Genomic DNA, 19,247 nt, shown 5'->3' on the forward strand with positions numbered 1-19,247 from the left:
TATTTCACCATTTTACAGAAATAAATATAGATGTGATCAGCTTAACCACTTTAGCTCTGCTCACTGTGCCTCTACTGCGGCACAGTGGCTCGTTCCCGTCCAGCGACATAGACCTACGTCGCTGGACTCCTTCCCTTGTGGGCGGCGCTCGCGCGCTGCCGGAGGCTCGCTTCCACTGTATTCAGTCACAACGGGAGTCGGGCCAGGGGAGGAGCAGCGGCGATCGCCGCTGCTCTTCCCCAATCATCGGGGAATCGAGTTTGGAGATCCGCCCGCTTGTGTAAACAAAGCGGGCGGATCTCCTAAGTGACAAACAGTGACAGATTGCAGGGTTCAGCATAGCTGAACATGCGATCTGTCCCTGTGTTACTGAGTCACCTCCCCCCACACACGTCAGTAAGCACCAGGCATACATTAACCCCTCCCTCTCCATTAAAATTAACCCCTTCCCTGCCAGTGTCATTTTTACAGTAACAGTGCATATTTATAGCACTGATTACTGTAGTAATGTCACTGGTACCCCCAAAAGTGTCAAAAATGTCAGTAAAGGGTCCGATCTGTCCGCCGCAATGTCGCAGTCCCGCAAAAAAATTGCAGATCGCCGCCATTACTCGTTAAAAAAAAAAAACACCAAAAATGACAAAAATCTTTCCCTTAGTTAGTAAACGCAATAACTTTTGCGCAAACCAATCAAAATACACTTATTGTTATTTTATTTTTTACCAAACATAGGTAGCAGAAAACAAATTGGCCAAAAATTAAAAAAAATTTTGATTTTACATTTTTTTGGGGGGGAATTTTATATAAAAAAATGTGAAAAATATTGTTATTTTTTCAAAATTTACGCTCTTTAATTGTTTATAGCGCAAAAAGTAAAAATAGCACAGGTGAGCAAATACCACCAAAAGAAAGCTCTGTTTGGGTACAGCGTTGCACGACTGCGCAATTGTCAGTTAAAGTCGCACAGTGCCGAATCGCAAAAAAATGGCCTGGACGTAAGACAGCAAAATCCTCCGGTGGTAAAGTGGTTAAAATATACAATCAAATGTATATGTATGCATAGTCAGTTTGCTTGGACTGACTCAGAATTTAGGTACCCCATCCCTGGATAGTCATAACTGTATAATGCATAATTTGGGTCTTTAACAGTACCAAGCTACCGGAAACAATCCAAAGAAATTACATTAAATAAAAATCCAGACTTTTATTTCTGTTCACATGAAATATTCATTAAAATCACAAATTGTGACTATGTATGCCATTGAATATGTTGTGTTTTTTTTTTTTTACACCTGCATATATAACCTTTTGCTACATCTTAAAAAATTTTTTCCGGCTTCCTGATAATTGTCAGAGAAAAATTGTTGAAAAAGATATGCCAAAAGATTATGGTTCTGGTGTGCTCACGTCTTAGTGCCAAGTTGATAAAAGCAAAATGGAGAGTTTACATAAAGCCATCTGGATTCTTGTTCTGCCTTACTTGATTCTGGCTTCTCACTCCAATGATCCAGCTGACTTGAGGTGCCATCTGGAAACGCCAAGCCTTAAGGGAATGACCCTACCAGGAGATATATTAATAGGATTCTTATTCCCTTTACATCTGGATAAAATATACTACAAAGTTTCTTTCACAGAACGGCCTCCAAAGACCACATGTACAACGTGAGTAAAATCATTTTTATAGTGCTCACAAAATACAAAACATTATTTTTCAGATGCATAATATACAGGGAGCATAACCCTTGCCTTTGCAAACATTATTGTACTGCACCAGCCCCCCCTACAGAACTCATCTTTCATATTTACCATTAACTAATATATATTAAAGGCAAAGAGCAAATGACTCCTGCGCTTAAGGGGTGGCCTTGCGGCTGGTATCCGGAAAATGCAATTCAGGTCAAATTGTAGTAAATTCAGGCTGTGCTGCCACTCTCAACGGGTCGTAGTAACCCAAAAAAGATACTGGAAAAGAGAAATGGACAGAGGGCGCACCAGCCTAGCACATTATCTTTAAAACAATTTATTGTAATAGACATGTATACACATTATACTCACAAAACGATTATGAAACACGGGCAATAAGCAATGAGGGACCACCAGGGGTCTCCACTGGGCATCCTCAGCTGTCGCAGGCCGTGGAAGGATGTAGACCTCCAAAAAAACGCTTACGCGTTTCGGGGTGTTCCCCCTTCATCAGAGCTGCCTGCGGCAGCTGAGGGTGCCCAGTGGAGACCCCTGGTGGCCCCTCATTGCTTATTGCCCGTGTTTCATAATCGTTTTGTGAGTATAATGTGTATACATGTCTATTACAATAAATTGTTTTAAAGATAATGCACTAGGCTGGTGCGCCCTCTATCCATTTCTCTTTTCCAATATATTAAAGGCAAATATGTATTTTATCGAATTTTCAAAAGGACAGGAATACACAACAGATATATAAGTCTGTAACATGTATGTAAATGAGGCCCCAAGGTCAAAAGTACGATCAGTTGGTATACAAAGGTAATACGTATTCAAGCAGAATGTAAAATATGAGATAAAACAATATGCTCTACATTCCACTGGATCTCTTGTTAAAGAAGGGGAGGTGGAGGGAATGGATTCTGGAGTTGTTTTAAGAAAGCAGAAGGCCTTTTTTTATCCGAAATTGCATTTAAAAAAATCCACATTTAGAAAAGGATGGGGGGGAGGGGATGTTTCCAGGCCTGACTGGGTGGAGAGGGTACAAGATTTCAGAGGTGAGACAGGAAAAAAATAAATACCCAAAAGGGAAATTCAAAAACCTTCATAATTTCCATGTCTGAGCATTGGACTAGGTGTTGCATCGGTCCAGATATGTGCTGTGTGTCTCCTAGCCCATGTACTTATTTTAATCTTATTTCTGCTGCTGAAGTTTTTTAGTGTATTATTCCATTTTAACAGTTTTTATTTTTTGTCACAAAGGTTCTTCTTTGAGAGCTTTCTTGCACTCCAGGCTACATTGTTCGCCCTTGAGGAGATCAACAATAACTCCAACATCTTACAGAATGTAAGCCTCGGCCTCCAAGCCTATGATTCCTGTAACGTTCTTCAGCAGAATGTGAAGGCAACAATACAAATATTAACAGGACTTGATACAGCTGTTCCCAACTATCGATGTCTTCCAAATTCTCCTCTCACTGCTGTTCTTGGTCCCTCAATCTCAACGCAGTCAATGACAATAGCTCATATTTTGGGGCTCAGCAGATTTCCACAGGTAATGGTTTAACTTATCAGATGGTTCATTTTAAAGTCCAACTCCAGACTATTTTTTTAATTTTGGAGAGAGTGAGAGATTTAACATACTTACTGTATGTCAGGGGCTTAATATCTATGTCCTCACCTGGGAAGATTGCCCTTGTTTTTTGCCTCAGGATGAAATGATAGTAAAGCTATCCAGTGGGAAAAGAGACTTCAGTAAATGTTTTTATTTAATAAATTGAAGAATACTACACAGACCTAGTAATCACACCCAATAACTAACTAGAAACTGTGAAAATTACTAAAAACTAGAAGCTAAGCAGTGTTGGGCCTGGTTAATACTTGGATGGGAGGCTTTTTTTTTCATTATTATTTATTTTTTATCATTTTAGTTTTGGGTTTTTGAGCACTGCACTTGTTATATACCTAAGACCTAAACACTGTAAGAGGGGAGGAGGTCACTTGTTCTTTCATACTTGGAAGCACCAAGTATTGTTGCCAGCTGCAATGGAGGAAAGAATGACAGGGGCGTGCTAGTGAAGTGAGTTACAGTGGGTCAGGGAGCCTAACATTTGCAAAGACACTCATTCACTTACATGGCTGCCCTGTGCCATTTTTTTTTACCCATAAATGGGTGTTCTTGGTAATGATGCAATAATCGTGAAATCCAATTGGCGGGCCATTCAAAAATTATTATTTCAATGAAGAGTCCAGGGTATTAATGAACTGGTTACTTGATCCATCATGCCTTTAACCACTTCTGGACTGGAAGGATTGGCCCCCTTAATGACCAGGCCATCTTTTTGCGATTCGGCACTGAGTTACTTTACCGGACAATAGCAAGGTCGTGTGACGCTGTACCCAAATAAAATTGATGTCCTTTTTTCCCCAAAAATAGAGATTTCTTTTGGTGGTATTTGATCACCTGAGCGCTTTTTATTTTTTGCGCTATAAACAAAAAAAAAGAGCGACAATTCTGAAAAGAAAACAATAATTTTCACTTTTTGCCATATAACATTCCCCAAATTTTTTTTAAAAAAACAGAATTTTTAACATTTTAGGCCAATTTGTTTTCTGCTACATATTTTTGGTAAAAAAAAATCACAATAAGCGTATTTTGATTGGTTTGCACAAAAGTTATCGCGTCTACTAACATGTACATAGAGGTTGTTGCACCCTCTTTATTGCACCCAATTTCTTGTCACAGTTCTCTAGCTAAGGCAGCAGCTGTGAAACTTTGTGTAAAACCATATTTACCTTCAGAGGTCTGCCTAAATATAATGATATAATCCTCCTCCTTTTAAAATCCAGCCAATAAGAAAAAGAAAAATTGTGTAGTTGTATTCTTGCAGACTTACTACAAGGGTCCACTCTATATTTGATTTCTGAAGGGAAAGACACTGATATATAAGTCCAAAAGATTGAGGTCCAGACTTTTCAAACTTGAAGGCTGTTTCTACATCAAGAATTTACCAAGTATATAAGCTGCAATCTTTATGAAAGCCATGTAGCTCTTACCTTTATCATCTTTAAAAAAAAAAACTAAATAGGCAGAATATGAGACATAAATCCTATAATTTTGTAATTGATATACATGTCCTCGTTGGGGAGATTTCTTCTATTTTCCTGTTCTGGTGACCCCAGGACAAGAAAAGAGGGGGCTTGTGTCACCGATACTGGGTGACAAAGAAGCAAGAGAAACCAGTCAAAGTGTCTCCATTTTATATATCAGCTAGCACTGAGCTTTAAAAAAAATTCTGAAAAAGAAGTTACAATATTTATTTTCTTGCCATGACTAATAGGTCAAAGTAAACTTTTACTTGCAGATAAGCCAGTGGTCAACCAGTCCTCTACTGAGCGATCGGAAAAAATTCCCATCCTTTTTCAGAACAGTGCCAAGTGATGCATTCCAGTCTCATGGACTTGCACAACTGGTCTTGCATTTTAGTTGGTCATGGGTTGGACTTATTGCTGCAAATGATGACTATGGCCAACAAGGAATCCAACTGATCAGACAAGATATAGTCAAGGCTGGAGCTTGTGTGGCATACAGTGAAAACATTCTAATGAACCAACCAGATCGTAATGCTCCACATATAGTTAATGTAATTAAACAGTCTACTGCCAAAGTTGTGGTGGCCTTCTGTAATGAAGCTGATCTGATCATAGTCTTGGGTGAATGGTCAAGACAAAATGTCTCAAAGAAGATACTAATTGCCAGTGAAGCATGGTCAACAGCCAATCTCTTTTCTCTTGAGACATTTTCAGATCTTCTTTCTGGCACTATTGGACTAGCTTTTTCTAGTGGGACACTGCCAAACTATAAAGAGTTTGTCAACAAGATCAATCCTTTCATGTCTATTGGTGGAGACTGGATTAAGCTATTTTGGGAGAACACTTTTAAATGCACATTTGCCCATAACTTAAACTTGACGTCAGCTTTGGAGACCTCAGAAGGAGAGTGCACAGGGTCTGAAAAACTGGACAACATACAAAACAGCTTTACGGATGTCTCTACGCTAAGGTCCCCCTATAATTTCTACACTGCGGTCCATGTGGTGGCCAAAGCTTTGGAAGATCTTCGAAAATGCCCTGAGGGAAAAGGCCCATTTGCTGATGCAAACTGCGCAGATAAATGGAATTTTAAACCTTGGCAGGTATTGTTATTTTCTATTTCTAATTTTTTCTATTTGTTGTCTATTTTCCTTTTCTTTATTTTGTTTAGTGTTACTAAAATTACAAAAAAAAGTGGACAAAAAGATAACTACAGAGAGAGAACTCTCCAACTACAGTGGGGGAAAAAAGTATTTGATCCCCTGCTGATTTTGTATGTTTCCCCACTGACAAAAAAATTATCAGTCTATAATGTAAAAGGTAGGTTTATTTTAACAGTGAGCACTCTCTTAAAGGGAGTGCTCCTAATCTCAGCTTGTTACCTGTATAAAAAACACCTGTCCACAGAAGCAATCATATCAATCAGATTCCAATCTCTCCACCGTGACCAAAACCAAGGCGCTGTCCAAGGATGTCAGGGACAAGATTGTAGAAAAGTTGGTGCTATTATTCGCAAATGGAAGAAACACAAAATAACTGTCAATCTCCCTCGGTCTGGGGCTCCATGCAAGATGTCTTCTTGTGGAGTTTCAATGATCATGAGAACGGTGAGGAATCAGCCCAGAGCTACACAGGAGAATCTTGTCAATGATCTCAAGGCAGCTGGGACCATAGTCACCAAGAAAACAATTGGTAACACACTACACCGTGAAGGACTGAAACTCTGCAGTGCCCGCAAGGTCCCTCTGCTCAAGAAAGTACATGTACAGGCCCGCCTGAAGTTTGCTAATGAACATCTGAATGATTCAGAGGAGAACTGGGTGAAAGTATTGTGGTCAGATGAGACCAAAATTTAGCTCTTTGGCATCAACTCAACTCAACTGAACTCTTTGGAGGAGGAAGATATGCTTCCTATGACCCCAAGAACGCCATTCTCACTGTCAAACATGAAGGTAGAAACGTTATGCTTTGGAGGTGTTTTTCTGCTAAGGGGACAGGACAACTTCACCCTCAGTCAGGGCACTGAAAATGGGTCGTGGATGGGTATTCCGGCATGACAATGGCCCAAAACACACAGCCAAACAGCAAAGGAGTGGCTCAAGAAGAAGCACATTAAGGTCCTGGAGTGGTATAGCCAGTCTTCAGCCCTTAATCCGATAGATAATATGTGGAGAGAGCTGAAGGTTGGAGTTACCAAACGTCAGCCTCTAAAATTGAATGACTTGGAGAGGATCTGCAAAGAGGAGTAGGACAAAATCCCTCCTGAGATGTGTGCAAACCTGGTGGCCAACTACAAGAAATGTCTGACCTGTGATTGCCACCAAGGGTTTTTCCACCAAGTACTAAGTCATGTTTTGCACAGGGGTCAAATACTTCTTTCACTAATTAAAATGAAAATCAATTTATTTTTTTGATATGTGTTTTTCAGGATTTTTTTGTTGTTATTCTGTCTCTTACTGGTAAAATAAACCTACCATTAAAATGATAGACTAATTATTTCTTTGTCAGTTGGCAAATGAACAAAATCAGCAGGGGATCAAATACTTTTTTTCCCTTACTGTAGTACCAATAAAAATGGACCAGTTATCTGGAAGTTATCAGAAAGATTGTTGTGCTTGAGAGTACTTATGTGCGCTCTGAAAATGTATAAATATTCTGTATTCTCCTTTAAAAAGAATATACCCCTCAGTTTTAAAGACTGTGTGTAATTCTAAGATAGGTGGTCTCTATGGTTGGAGAAAATTACAAGACAGATGGAACCATAGGCTGAGTCAAGATGTCTTGCAGACACCAGTATGAGTACAGCTCTGCTATTATACATTTGATAGTCCTATGGCTAGCTATACATCTTAGTAAGAGATTAAAGCTTGAATGCTTTCTTAATACGATTGCAGTAGCACCTGAAGGTCCCAGTATCCATTCTCTCAATTGTTGGTGGCCGGTCCAATTTGTGACTGTTAAAGCAAATAGAGATTCAGTGCTATCATTGTGTACATACCATGAAACCACTCATACAAGTGTAATGGAAAAAAACAACATGTACTACTTTTTTGAAAAAAATACAAAATATTTAAAAGTACATTGAAATATGCCCCTAGAATCCAGCTGGGGCTTCTGCCTAGAATAATATTTTGAAAGCATGACTTCCTATTATGGCACTAACCTCTGTCACTGTCCTATGTAGATATTAAGATACACAAAAATTATATTTATGAAACTGTTACACCATGAAAAATAAAGACATACACATTTGGATAGAAGGTGACATATAGAACCAATATTTTGTTGATATTCTGACTTTTGTACATTTAGTTTTTAGGACAAAAAATTCAGCTTTTCTCTTTAACCATAAGTTCACTGAAAGGGAATATTTCGCTATAGGTAGAGAAGTCAGCCCCAGCTTCTTGAATGTTTTGGATACTTCTTCGTGGAGATCTTCTTGTCAAAATTCTTGACTATGTTCTTGTCCAGCTAGGAACTTTATGTGTTACATTAACCAGGATGACCACAACTAGTATGCAGACCCAGAAACTTAAGGACAAATACCTTACCTATAGAAATATAGAATATAGATTCAATATAGAAATATAATATATTTTCAACTGGTTTTAACTCTCCAGCATCTGCTATAACTAAAACAGATGGACTAACGATTAATATGGCTTAAAAAAAAAAATGTTATTCTTTTTTCCACCCTCCCATGCTACAGCTTTTGTACTATATGAAAAAGGTGAGATTTAAGCGAAGTAATGGAAGGGAACTCTACTTTGATGAAAATGGGGACCCACCTGCTGCATATGACATTGTGAACTGGCAGCTGAGCCCAGAGGGTGAAATACAACAAGTCAAGGTTGGAAGTTATGACACCGCAGCACCTCCAGAAGAAATTTTTGCCATAAACACAAGTGCCATTGTGTGGTCCATAGAGGATCACCAGGTATGAATAAAAAATATTACTAGAAACAGCCATTTCCTTTGTTCTCTTTTACATATCAAAATACAAGTTTCCAATACTTATACAGGGTAACTTCACCTGGACATTGGATACTGTTAAATGTGAACTCAAAACACAAAATTATATAGCCAATAAGAACCAATAAGTTGGGTGGCTGAGCTCATGTGCAAACAATGAACATGCTAATAGGAGGAGAGAACAGAGTGTGACTGAACCATCCCACACTCTGCTTTAGTGCTTCCGTCAGTATACCGTTTCCTCCAGTCTGAACATAGATATCAGATAATATACAAGACTAGCTGACAAATAGCTTGTATGAAACGGGAACTGTTTTTTGAACAAACTCACACAGAATATATACCCCACCAGGTCAGGTGAGCCTGATTACATTATCATATACTGATGAAATTGTATACAGAAATATAATTAACATAACTAAGGAACAACCAACACAAACAGTATACTGTTCCCTCACTAGCAACTAATAGCTGACAGTGGTTTAATTAACATGAGCTAATTACACTTAAACCAGCCTAGGTGACTTAATGCCCACCCAGACAATGTTGTGACTAATCAGACAATAGGTGACCCAATTAACAACTAACAATGGGACAGACCTGCTTAGCAGAAAACAATTAACTCTCTAACATACAGACAATAGCAGGAGACCACCAACAACAGAGATCAATGTGACCAGCTCTTTCAATTAACATGTATAATTCAAAATCAAACAAACCATTAATTGTCTTCATATATTTCTTGAGGGATATTGTTGATAAATATTAGTGTCCCATTTGAAGTAATCCAAACTACATTCTCAATGTTCATTAAGTAGTTTTCCATCATTTTCTTGGTCACCCTGTGCCCCTAATAGACACAGAGTGGCTTACACATAAGAGGGGCCCAGGTAGCTAAGACAGGGGTTTCCCAACCTCTCTAAGGTATGCTGGGTTTCACAGGTCCCCACGCCCAAAGTAACTCCCATCACACAGAGTAACAGAGGGATGAACTTATCAGTCTGCTCCTTCACTGTCCAATCTCAGGCCATTATTTGTAACTTAACATAACTTTGTAACTTAATTGTACAGTATATGGGAGCTGCTTTATCTACCAAAAGATTTATTGTCCATATACTGTAGTTTTCACAAACTAAAAAAAAAAATAAGTATAGACTGGCCCCATGACCTGTCAAAGTCTTGTGGCCAGCCTCTCCTCCAAGCCCAACACTCAACTCCAGATGTCCACTGCAAAACAGTTATTGGTATCTGCTATTTATTATGAATGGATGTCAAAGTTTCTCTTGTTCTCCCAGTCTCTTCTTGGGACACAAAAAAGCAGTCACCATTTATTAACTTCAGAACAATTTTAGTATGTTAATGAAATTTTTTTCTACCATGTTCATTTTGACTAAACTTCACTTGTAAGCAGGTGCTTCCAAGAAAGTTCTAAAATTTTAAATTTTCTTCCACTGTGTTTATACTCTGGGGTAAACAAAGTCAACTGTGTTGCAAATTGTTATAATGTATAAATGTTGCACTGTGTACTCACGTTGACCTATTGAGCTGGTGGTTCCTGAGAAGGAAGTGTTAACACTGCTGGTCAGATTTTTCCACACTTTTCAGGAAAATTACCAGACCCTGCAGGTCATACCATATAAATAGGGATTCATTCGTGTCCTGGGGGGAGGGGTGGTAGTTCCAGATATTCTATCAAGATGTAGGTTACACTGCAGGTTTGCACCCTTTTGGGAGCCCAGTTAGGCTTCCAAGTGGTCTGGATCTGCATAGACTTATTCTGGACACTTGTGGATTACTTATTGTCTTTGTGGATTTGCTGCTCCTATGGACTATGGCTTGCTATGGATTACTTGTATGAACCTTGCCATCTGCCTAAGGTATGTCAACATCATGGGGCACTAGAGGAGCATTGTATAAGAAAGTTTTTGCAAGATGTCTTTGAGAACTGTTACTTGTTACCTGCAACTAGGTCTTTGTTTGTTCATCTAAACTGCCTGGTCTAAAGTCTTTTAAGGGGTGCATGTATGGTGTACCAAAAGAACAGGGCTTACAACAAAGGGCCTGAAGTCAGAGAAGATAAAGTACAGAAGTCTTACAAGCAGAATGCTGTCCAGAGGAAGCTAGATTGCCGTTGTTAATGACTACAGTATTTGTATTACTTACTAAAGCATTCAACCAGCAGGGAAATGGGTGACACGGCAAAGGTGATGGTTACTCTGGTAGTGACAGGATTTTAAGCTTGGCCCTTTCACTAGACTGACCCCACAGCACAGAAGCACAGAGTACCTAGGGACCCAGCCTGGAGTCACAGGAGAGAGAGCGAAATGAAGGGGGGCCTTGATAAGGAAAACAAGCATGGAGATATGGAGTTATGGAGAAGTGTATTTCCTGTATCAAAGAGCAACTTCCACTGGTGAGTGAGGCAGGGCCGCTGATAGGGTGGGACCTCCTACAGTTGGGCAGAGGGGCAATTACAGAAGGAAGCCCTGTGTGGCTCTCTGCAGGAACTAAAAGCCAGTTTCTATCCCTCCTGCCAGCTTTCACCTGCTGCAGGGAGAGACACAGACACAGGACATCGTTCCTATAATGGCTACCCCTCCCATAGTGCTGCAGGCTTCTCTGTCCTGTAAAAAAATAACAAATTGTAAAAAAATATAATAATAATAATAATAATTAAACATTGTAATAAAAATGAAAAAAAATTATAAAATAAAATAATTGTAAACATTTTTAACATTTGTAAAAAAAAATATTTATCTTTTTTTTTTTTTAAGTAAAAAACAATTAAAAAGGGCTAATTTACACGGGTTCTCTGTTATGTTTGTGTCCGCTAATAATGATTTTAGTGCATTTTTTGTGAAAATATTGTCTAGATATATTCAGGGGGGAGCCCTGCCAGGTAGGCTGTATGGTGCCTCGTGATTTCTAACAGCAGCCCGGGAGTGAAGTGATGGTACTGCTGAATTGGTGGAGACCGGTACATGCTCCAGGATGCAGACTCAATGCCGGTAAAGGTGTTCTCTAACGGAAGCTGTGTCCGAAGTGTCAACAGTGTAAGAAGTATGACCACGGATTAAAAAGAGTTAACTGTGCAAGTGTATCACTTACTTCTAAGTTTGGAATACTGCTTTAATTCTGATTTCATATGACCACATCTCCTGCCCATAGTTTAGGCATTAGCAAGTTCTATAGTGTCCCTACTAGAACGTCTTAAGCCCCACCCACACACTGGTTCAGCCAAGTCCACTTTACATAGAACATGCCAACTTTTCATTGCAGTGCACTGCCTCCCCCAAATGCCCAATCAGTGTACACAGACTGAAGTTTGAAACTATACTAGCTATACCCCTTAATATTATTTGCATCCCCTACATTGGTCCTATCCCTATTTAACTTAAACCATCATATTAATAATATTCCAGTAAGCATTGGTGGATGCCATTCCCATTGCATAGGAAAGAGCACACAACAAGTGATCAGCCCTTAGGAGCGTCTCACAGCACATGGGAGTCTCCATCCTAGTGAATTCATGGATATTGACACAGAGTTGGGCAACATATGCCTAGCAGCTGCTGAAGACCTTCAGACCTTACTACAGGTTTGGGTCTTTTAGTTTGTAATCCACATCACATAAACTGTGGCTATAAATTTCTCAGTAAGATATTAGAGATGATAATCAACTCTCAATTGTAAAAATCTCAGCACTCTCATGTACCACAGGCATTATTCCTGATTGCGTTCAACTAAATGTCCAACTGATATATCTCCTGAATCCAAAGAACTAGATGTCTCACTGGCATCATTTTTCTATATGTCTTATACCTAATCATGTCATCTCTGATATCTGCCCTATCTACAAATCACATCATTCCCCACTGTTCACTCTCTGGAGCCAAAGAAGTCCCAGCATGCTCCACTGCTGTCATATCTGTCTGTAACAATTTGCAAAGCCCAGCAGGCCTGGGACAAATTCAGTGTCTCTACTCTTTACCCTACAGATGCATTTTCTGTCTCTGTTGCATTTAAAATCCCAAAGAATTCTATCGATGGCTCTAAGGCATGGCCCATAAACATGTCCCATACCCCTGTCACTGCCAGATAACAGATACTACCGTGTGGCAATGGTGTCCTATCGCTACATAAAAACTTAATTGTTTCCAACTTGTATGATGTCCCCATTTACACACTCAGTGGCCAATTTCTTTATTAGCCTTCATTGGGCACAACACATTAAACACATCCAGCAAGATGTAGTTTGACCAAATGTTGGAGATTATAAAAGAACATCTGCAAGAAAATAATCTCTCTTTACAAGAAAGGTGTGTAGTAGGCCATCTCTTAATGTGCAACACATCAAATCTTGAAGAGAAAAAGACACAACAAAAGAGGACTAGAGACCAAATTCCACTATGAAAGGGAAATATAGGCTATAGGTGACCCAAGTCACTAACACTGGACTAAATATTAGAATTTTGTTTCAGTGAAATGTAGATGTAAAGGTTAGAATTTGGTATACTGTAAATACAGCGAGAATTTTACTGCCAATGTACTTGAATGATGTTAGCCATTTGGGCCTGTTTATGATTACTTGAACTGTATCAAAAAATGTAGCCGCTGGTCACTGGCATATACATATTTTACACCCTCATCTTTTTCTTCCCAAGCGTTTAGCTGTGTTCCTGTACATTGGAACATGGCATTTAACCGGTTGCCGACCGCCGCACGACTATATACTGCGGCGGTCAGCCCCGGCCAGGCAGAGTGACGTATCGGTACGTCACTCGCCTGTCACTGACTTGCGAGCCAATTGCGGGCGGGCGTGCGCCCGCCGCGGCTCGTTCACAGACAAGTCAGTGCGTGTGACCGGCGGACTCGATAGGTCACACTACGATCACTCCTGTGAAGGGAGAAAGGCGGAGCGGCTTATGTAAACAAGCCGCCTGTCATTCTCCCTGGTGTAAAAATGAAGATCAGACGGTTCTACTATGTAGGACCGTTGATCTTTGTTTTTACACCAATAGCAATGTCCCTGCACAGTTAGAATCACGCCCCTAGGACACACTTAACCCCTCCCTGTCCAATAAAGTTAACCCCTTCCCTGCCAGTGTCATTTTTGCAGTAACAGTGCATATGTATAGCACTGATTACTGCAGTAATGTCACTGGTACCCCCAAAAGTGTCAAAAATGTCAGATAAGGGTCCGATCTGTCCGCCGCAATGTCGCAGTACCGCAAAAAAAATCGCAGATCGCCGCCATTACGCGTTAAAAAAAAACACCAAAAATGACAAAAATCTTTCCCTTTGTTAGTAAACGCGATAACTTTTGCGCAAACCAATCAAAATACGCATTTTGCAAAATTTTTTTACCAAACATATGTAGCATAAAACAAATTGGCCGAAAATGTTAAAAAATTTTGATTTTTACATTTTTTTGGGGGGAATTTCATATATAAAAAATGTGAAAAATATTGTTATTTTTGCAAAATTGACGCTCTTTTTTTGTTTATAGCGCATGATCAAAAAATCGCACAGGTGATCAAATACCACCAAAAGAAAGTTCTGTTTGTGGGAAAAAAAGGACGTCAAATTCGTTTAGGTACAGCGTCGCACGACCGCGCAATTGTCCGTTAAAGTCACGCAGTAAAAAATCGCAAAAAACCCCCTGGTCTTTTAGCAGCCAAATCCTCCGGGGCTTAAGTGGTTAATAATAGCACAGATGGTTACTCACTGAACAGTTGGAGAACTTTTACCTTTAGTTGTGAGCCTGACATGTTATACCTTCTGTTCCAAGAGGGCTTTGCTTTGCAGTGGTTCAAAGGAGAGTCTTTTTTTTTCCTTTTTGGCCACCTTACCATAACCTCTCTGGTTATACCTTCTCCTTGGTCCCCAAGCTCTGCTCGATGGAAGCCATTGCACGATGGTCAACAGGTCCTAAACAGCTGTATACAATATGGATCAAATGTCCCTGCAATATTTGACTCTATCTGTGTTCTGGATGTACAATTTGCCTAGAGACATTAAGGAGTGGTTTGTTTGGCTCCACCCATTTGCCTGAAATAAGGAATATTAGCCAAATTTCACGACTGTTGGTTAAATTAAACATTTGCATACCTCCGGTTCTAAGAAGGCTTTGCTGTACTAAATAACCTGTTTTTATTAAATGAAGAATACCAAGAAAGCCAACATTTATTTGTTAATGATTTTTTTTTCATATTCTATTAATACAGAGATCAGACTGCAGCAAGAGCTGTCCTCCAGGATTTCGTAAGGTTGCCAAAAGTGGACAACCTGTCTGCTGTCATGACTGTGTCCCCTGTCCACCAGGAGAGATCTCCAACCAGACAGGTAAAAGTGCAAGTATATTTTACCAAAGCCATACTTTTCCAATCTATTAAGCCTAGAAAGTTTTTGGACCCCATTATGGAGAATATCAAGATAAGCATGGTTATTAGAACCCTTTATATATTTAAACTTTCAAAAATGTACTGCAGTTTCAAGTGCTAAATAAATTATTAAAAATGTACCTTCAAAATCTTAAAACTGTACTACCAGGGAGCACACAGTCCCCAATGATACCAGGAGCATGGCAACTATGGAAACTTAAATTTTTTTCTGCCTTGACACTTCGTACGAACCTGGCCCTTAGAACCCTCTATTGATAATTGAGTGTTAAGGATTCTGTGATCATTGCAGAAGCTTATTTTTGTTTGTTGGTACTCAGAACTTTTCAACTCACACTTTAAAATCAAGTGAACAGATGAAGGTAAGGGACAGTGGTTAGGTTTCCAAAATAATTCTTGTACAATATATTGTTGACATAAAAAGGATTATTCATTTAAAAAAAATCCTGTTCTGTTCTAATGGTGAAATGAAGGAATATAGTAAAAACAGAAGTAACATTTGTTTACTTGTAAATTTTTTTCAGACACCATCAACTGCCTTAAGTGCCAGTGGGATCATTGGCCAAATTCTCAGAAATCCAGATGCCTTATAAAACCTATAGAGTATCTCTCAAATGAAGATCCACTGGGACAAACGTTAACTGCCATTAGCATCATCTCTTCTTTGGTTCCAGTTGCCATTATGAACCTTTTTATAAGGTTTAAGGCCACTCCTCTAGTTAAAGCTAACAATTATTATATCAGCTGTCTTCTCTTGCTCTCCCTCTCATTGTGCTTCCTCTGTCCTCTGATTTTTATTGGCTATCCCCAGCGTGAGAAGTGTCTCCTGCGTCAGATTGCTTTTGGAATGGTTTTTGCTCTCTGCATCTCATGCATTTTGGCCAAGACCATCATTGTGATATTTGCTTTTATAGCCACTATGCCAGATAGTAATCTCAGAAAGTGGGCAAACCCAAAAGTGTCCTACATGGTCATTGCAATGAGTTCATTCCTACAACTTGTTTTGTCTGTAGTCTGGTTGTGTATTGCTCCTCCCTTCCCAGAATACAACACACAATCTAAACCTGGAATAATTATTATTGAATGTAATGAAGGATCACCTGTTGCCTTCTGGACCATGTTGACCTACCTCTTTCTTCTGGCCTCTATTAGTTTTATTGTTGCTTTCCTGGCTCGGAGACTTCCTGATAACTTCAATGAGGCCCAGTTTATTACCTTCAGCATGCTGGCTTTCCTCAGTGTTTGGGTATCCTACATCCCAGCATCCCTCAGTGCACAGGGCAAATATACAGTGGCCATGGAGATCTTTGCCATTTTGGCCTCCAGTTGGGCTCTCATCACCTGCATGTTTTTCCCAAAATGTTTTATCATCTTGTTTAGACCTGACATGAACACTAAAGAATTTCTAATGAGAAACTACATTTATAAAAGATAGCATATTAGGTGTGTATATGTAATTTCTTGTTTTCTTAAAACGGATGCTTTGTTTGTTCTACTGATTATTATTGACTTTTGTATCCTCTTTTCTTGGAGATGTAACCTTGTTATATGAATATGTTAAGATAACTACCCTACTATTGAAAGATTTTTTTCTTGGTATGCCTTATTCTTTGTATTGTTGATCACAAAATGTTCCAATAAAGAAGTATTGGCATTAAAATTGGGCTAAAAGGAACCCAAAAACATCTCATGTGATGTAGCCAAAGTTATCTTCAAAAAATAATAATTTCTTCTGTTCTCATTATGAAGCATATACTGTAACAGCTTAAAATCTCCACTATACACTATTTGTTTGTGAGTCGCATTTGTTTCCTTTGGGACCCATTCACACTATTGTGATGTGGTAACGCACATGTTACATGTGTTGGTGTGATACAGTTCCAATCATTCTAAATTGCCCATTGCTGTCCCATGTATGTGTGGACTGCTAGAAATTGTACATACATTTTGGTGCATTAGGCAGCGCATTTAAATCAATACGTGTGTTCTAAAACACTGCAGTGGTGTAAATGTGCTCTTAGTTAATTTCTTTCAGTGGTCTTTGCCATTTGCCTATTCTTTGTCCAAATCAAGTGTTTACCTTATTGGCTTATGTTATGGAGGGAGTGCCCTATACAGCCACCTCTTCCGTTCTTTGATCATTTTTCTGTCAGTTGATGATACAACATACATAATTCAGCAGCGAGGGTCACATCTGACAACACAATGTCAGTAATCTATATAATTAAATTGTAATTGTTTGCATTTTCAACAGGAGAGACTCCAGGCATCTTGAAATTAAAACATTAACATTGGTGTGCAATATTTCACCAAAACAAATCAGCAAAATATTTTCCAGTCCAAGAGTATGCTGATTATATAAGCACTCTTACCAGACTGCAGTTTATTGTGGAGACTCGAGGCCAGATGGGTTTAAAGACAAAAACAATTTCACTATTTCAGAGGCAAAACCCACAAATATTCTAGATGAATAGAGTACAGGAATAGAGTGACCAAAAAAAATGGGAGACAAGTTTGCAATTTTTTAATATTGTAAAAATAAAGGAACAGAAAAAAATGGTGCAAGAAAAGTGTCTACAAAACAAAGATATAACAAAAGAGACAAAATAAATATGATTAAATGAGGCAAGTATTTTTTACTTAGTAACAAATTCACTTTTACGAGGTTTGTATGCTTATGCTAGAAGCCTGGCCAACAAGATGGGAGAGCTGGAGCTGCTAATGTATGAGGAGGATTTAGATTTTGTGGGAATTTCAGAGACTTGGTTTGACAGCTCTCATGATTGGCTGGCGACCATTCCGGGGTATTCCCTATATCGCAGAGATAGAGAAGGTAAAAAAGGGGGAGGGGTATGTCTGTATATTAATGTAGCACCCTACAGGTAGGTGTTAGGTAAATGTATAGTGGGCCTTGTCTGCCTAACAGCAGGGCTGTGATTTATTTAGTCAGGGTGTCATGGTTTCCAGATGTGCCTGCTCAGGGGAGAAGTATCCCCACTGGCTCCTGTGAGAGGCTTCTCATAGAGAAGTGTGGGAAGCCCAATTAGGGGACACATCCAAGCTTGTAACTACCCCAGAATGCAGAATGTGCTGCAAAGGATTCTGGGAGTGGGTAGTAAGTTTGGGGGAAGTGCGTGACAGGGTGTCTTTGGCGGGAGCAGAGTCCCAGGAGGGAGAGTACAGCTGTCTCTCCTCCTGTCTGAGGAAGTGGATGTCTCGAGGTGTCGCCTGAGAATCCAGAGAGAGTTGAGCTGAGCTGAGGGGATCCGGTGTGCCGAGAGCCTGCGGAGCAGAGAGGGGTCCAGTCCGAGGAAAGCCTACACAGGTCGTGAGTACTGCAGATTGCCCCTGGGGGTCTGCCAGAGTCAGAGGGGACCACTCTGGAAGAGGTTCTGGGATCCAGTGCCAGCTAGCTGAAATGGGGTACCTAGGTTGAGGACCCTTAAGTTATAGAGGGGGGTACGTAGTCAGCGAACCCCAAAGAGTTCAAGGTTAAAGGGGGCACCTGCAGTTGGGCCCTGAATTGGACAGAGTGTGAAAGTTGAGAGTTGCAGCTTTACAGAAATCTACAGAGTACTACCTCAAGCCAGTGCAAGGCGGGAGGGGAGTATTCAGTGACTTTGCAGTACAGCAGTGTCAGTAATTCTACAATTAACAGTCTTGGGTCTTCTGAACTTATTGTCGAGGATCCAGCACTTCTATCAAGCTACAGTGTGTTTTCAGAGTTAGTGAGCGTTGGCTGGCATCGGCTGGCGTCAAGGAAGCGCCAACGGCATTTTTCTAGGATTAAGTCCCAAGTGTAATTAGTTAAGCCTAAAGGAGTATCCCACTCATCCCCTTTTCCCATCCCCTTTTCTACAATAAAAAACACAAAACCAAGATTCCAGAGTCATCCATGTCTCAGTTCTCACACCCAGGGTCACAGCTCACATGGGCTGGAGAGGTAACCGGTAACAATGGCAGACCCACATTAGGCCACAGGCCTGGAAAACTTGCTACATTAAGAACAGGGTGCAGGTAAAAATGAGGGACGACATCACAAATGGAGCTAAGGAGGAGGTAGAATCCCTAGGGGTAGAACTTCAAAGGAAAGGCACTTTA

At 39.8% G+C, this 19,247-nt stretch overlaps 1 protein-coding gene across 1 annotated transcript; it reads left to right on the forward strand.

The window, feature by feature from the left end:
- Window positions 1-1,435: 1,435 nt before the first annotated feature.
- Window positions 1,436-16,581, forward strand: LOC309552870 (extracellular calcium-sensing receptor-like; the record flags this gene model as incomplete). The annotated part of the gene is made up of 6 exons (XM_082253781.1): window positions 1,436-1,662; window positions 2,944-3,235; window positions 5,046-5,876; window positions 8,483-8,710; window positions 14,973-15,090; window positions 15,671-16,581. The coding sequence occupies 6 exons, from the start codon at window positions 1,436-1,438 to the stop codon at window positions 16,579-16,581; spliced, it is 2,607 nt and encodes an 868-aa protein (XP_082109907.1).
- Window positions 16,582-19,247: the final 2,666 nt, after the last annotated feature.

Source organism: Pelophylax lessonae, assembly GCF_965119305.1.
Source record: "Pelophylax lessonae genome assembly, chromosome: 4".
Classification (NCBI taxonomy): domain Eukaryota; kingdom Metazoa; phylum Chordata; class Amphibia; order Anura; family Ranidae; genus Pelophylax; species Pelophylax lessonae.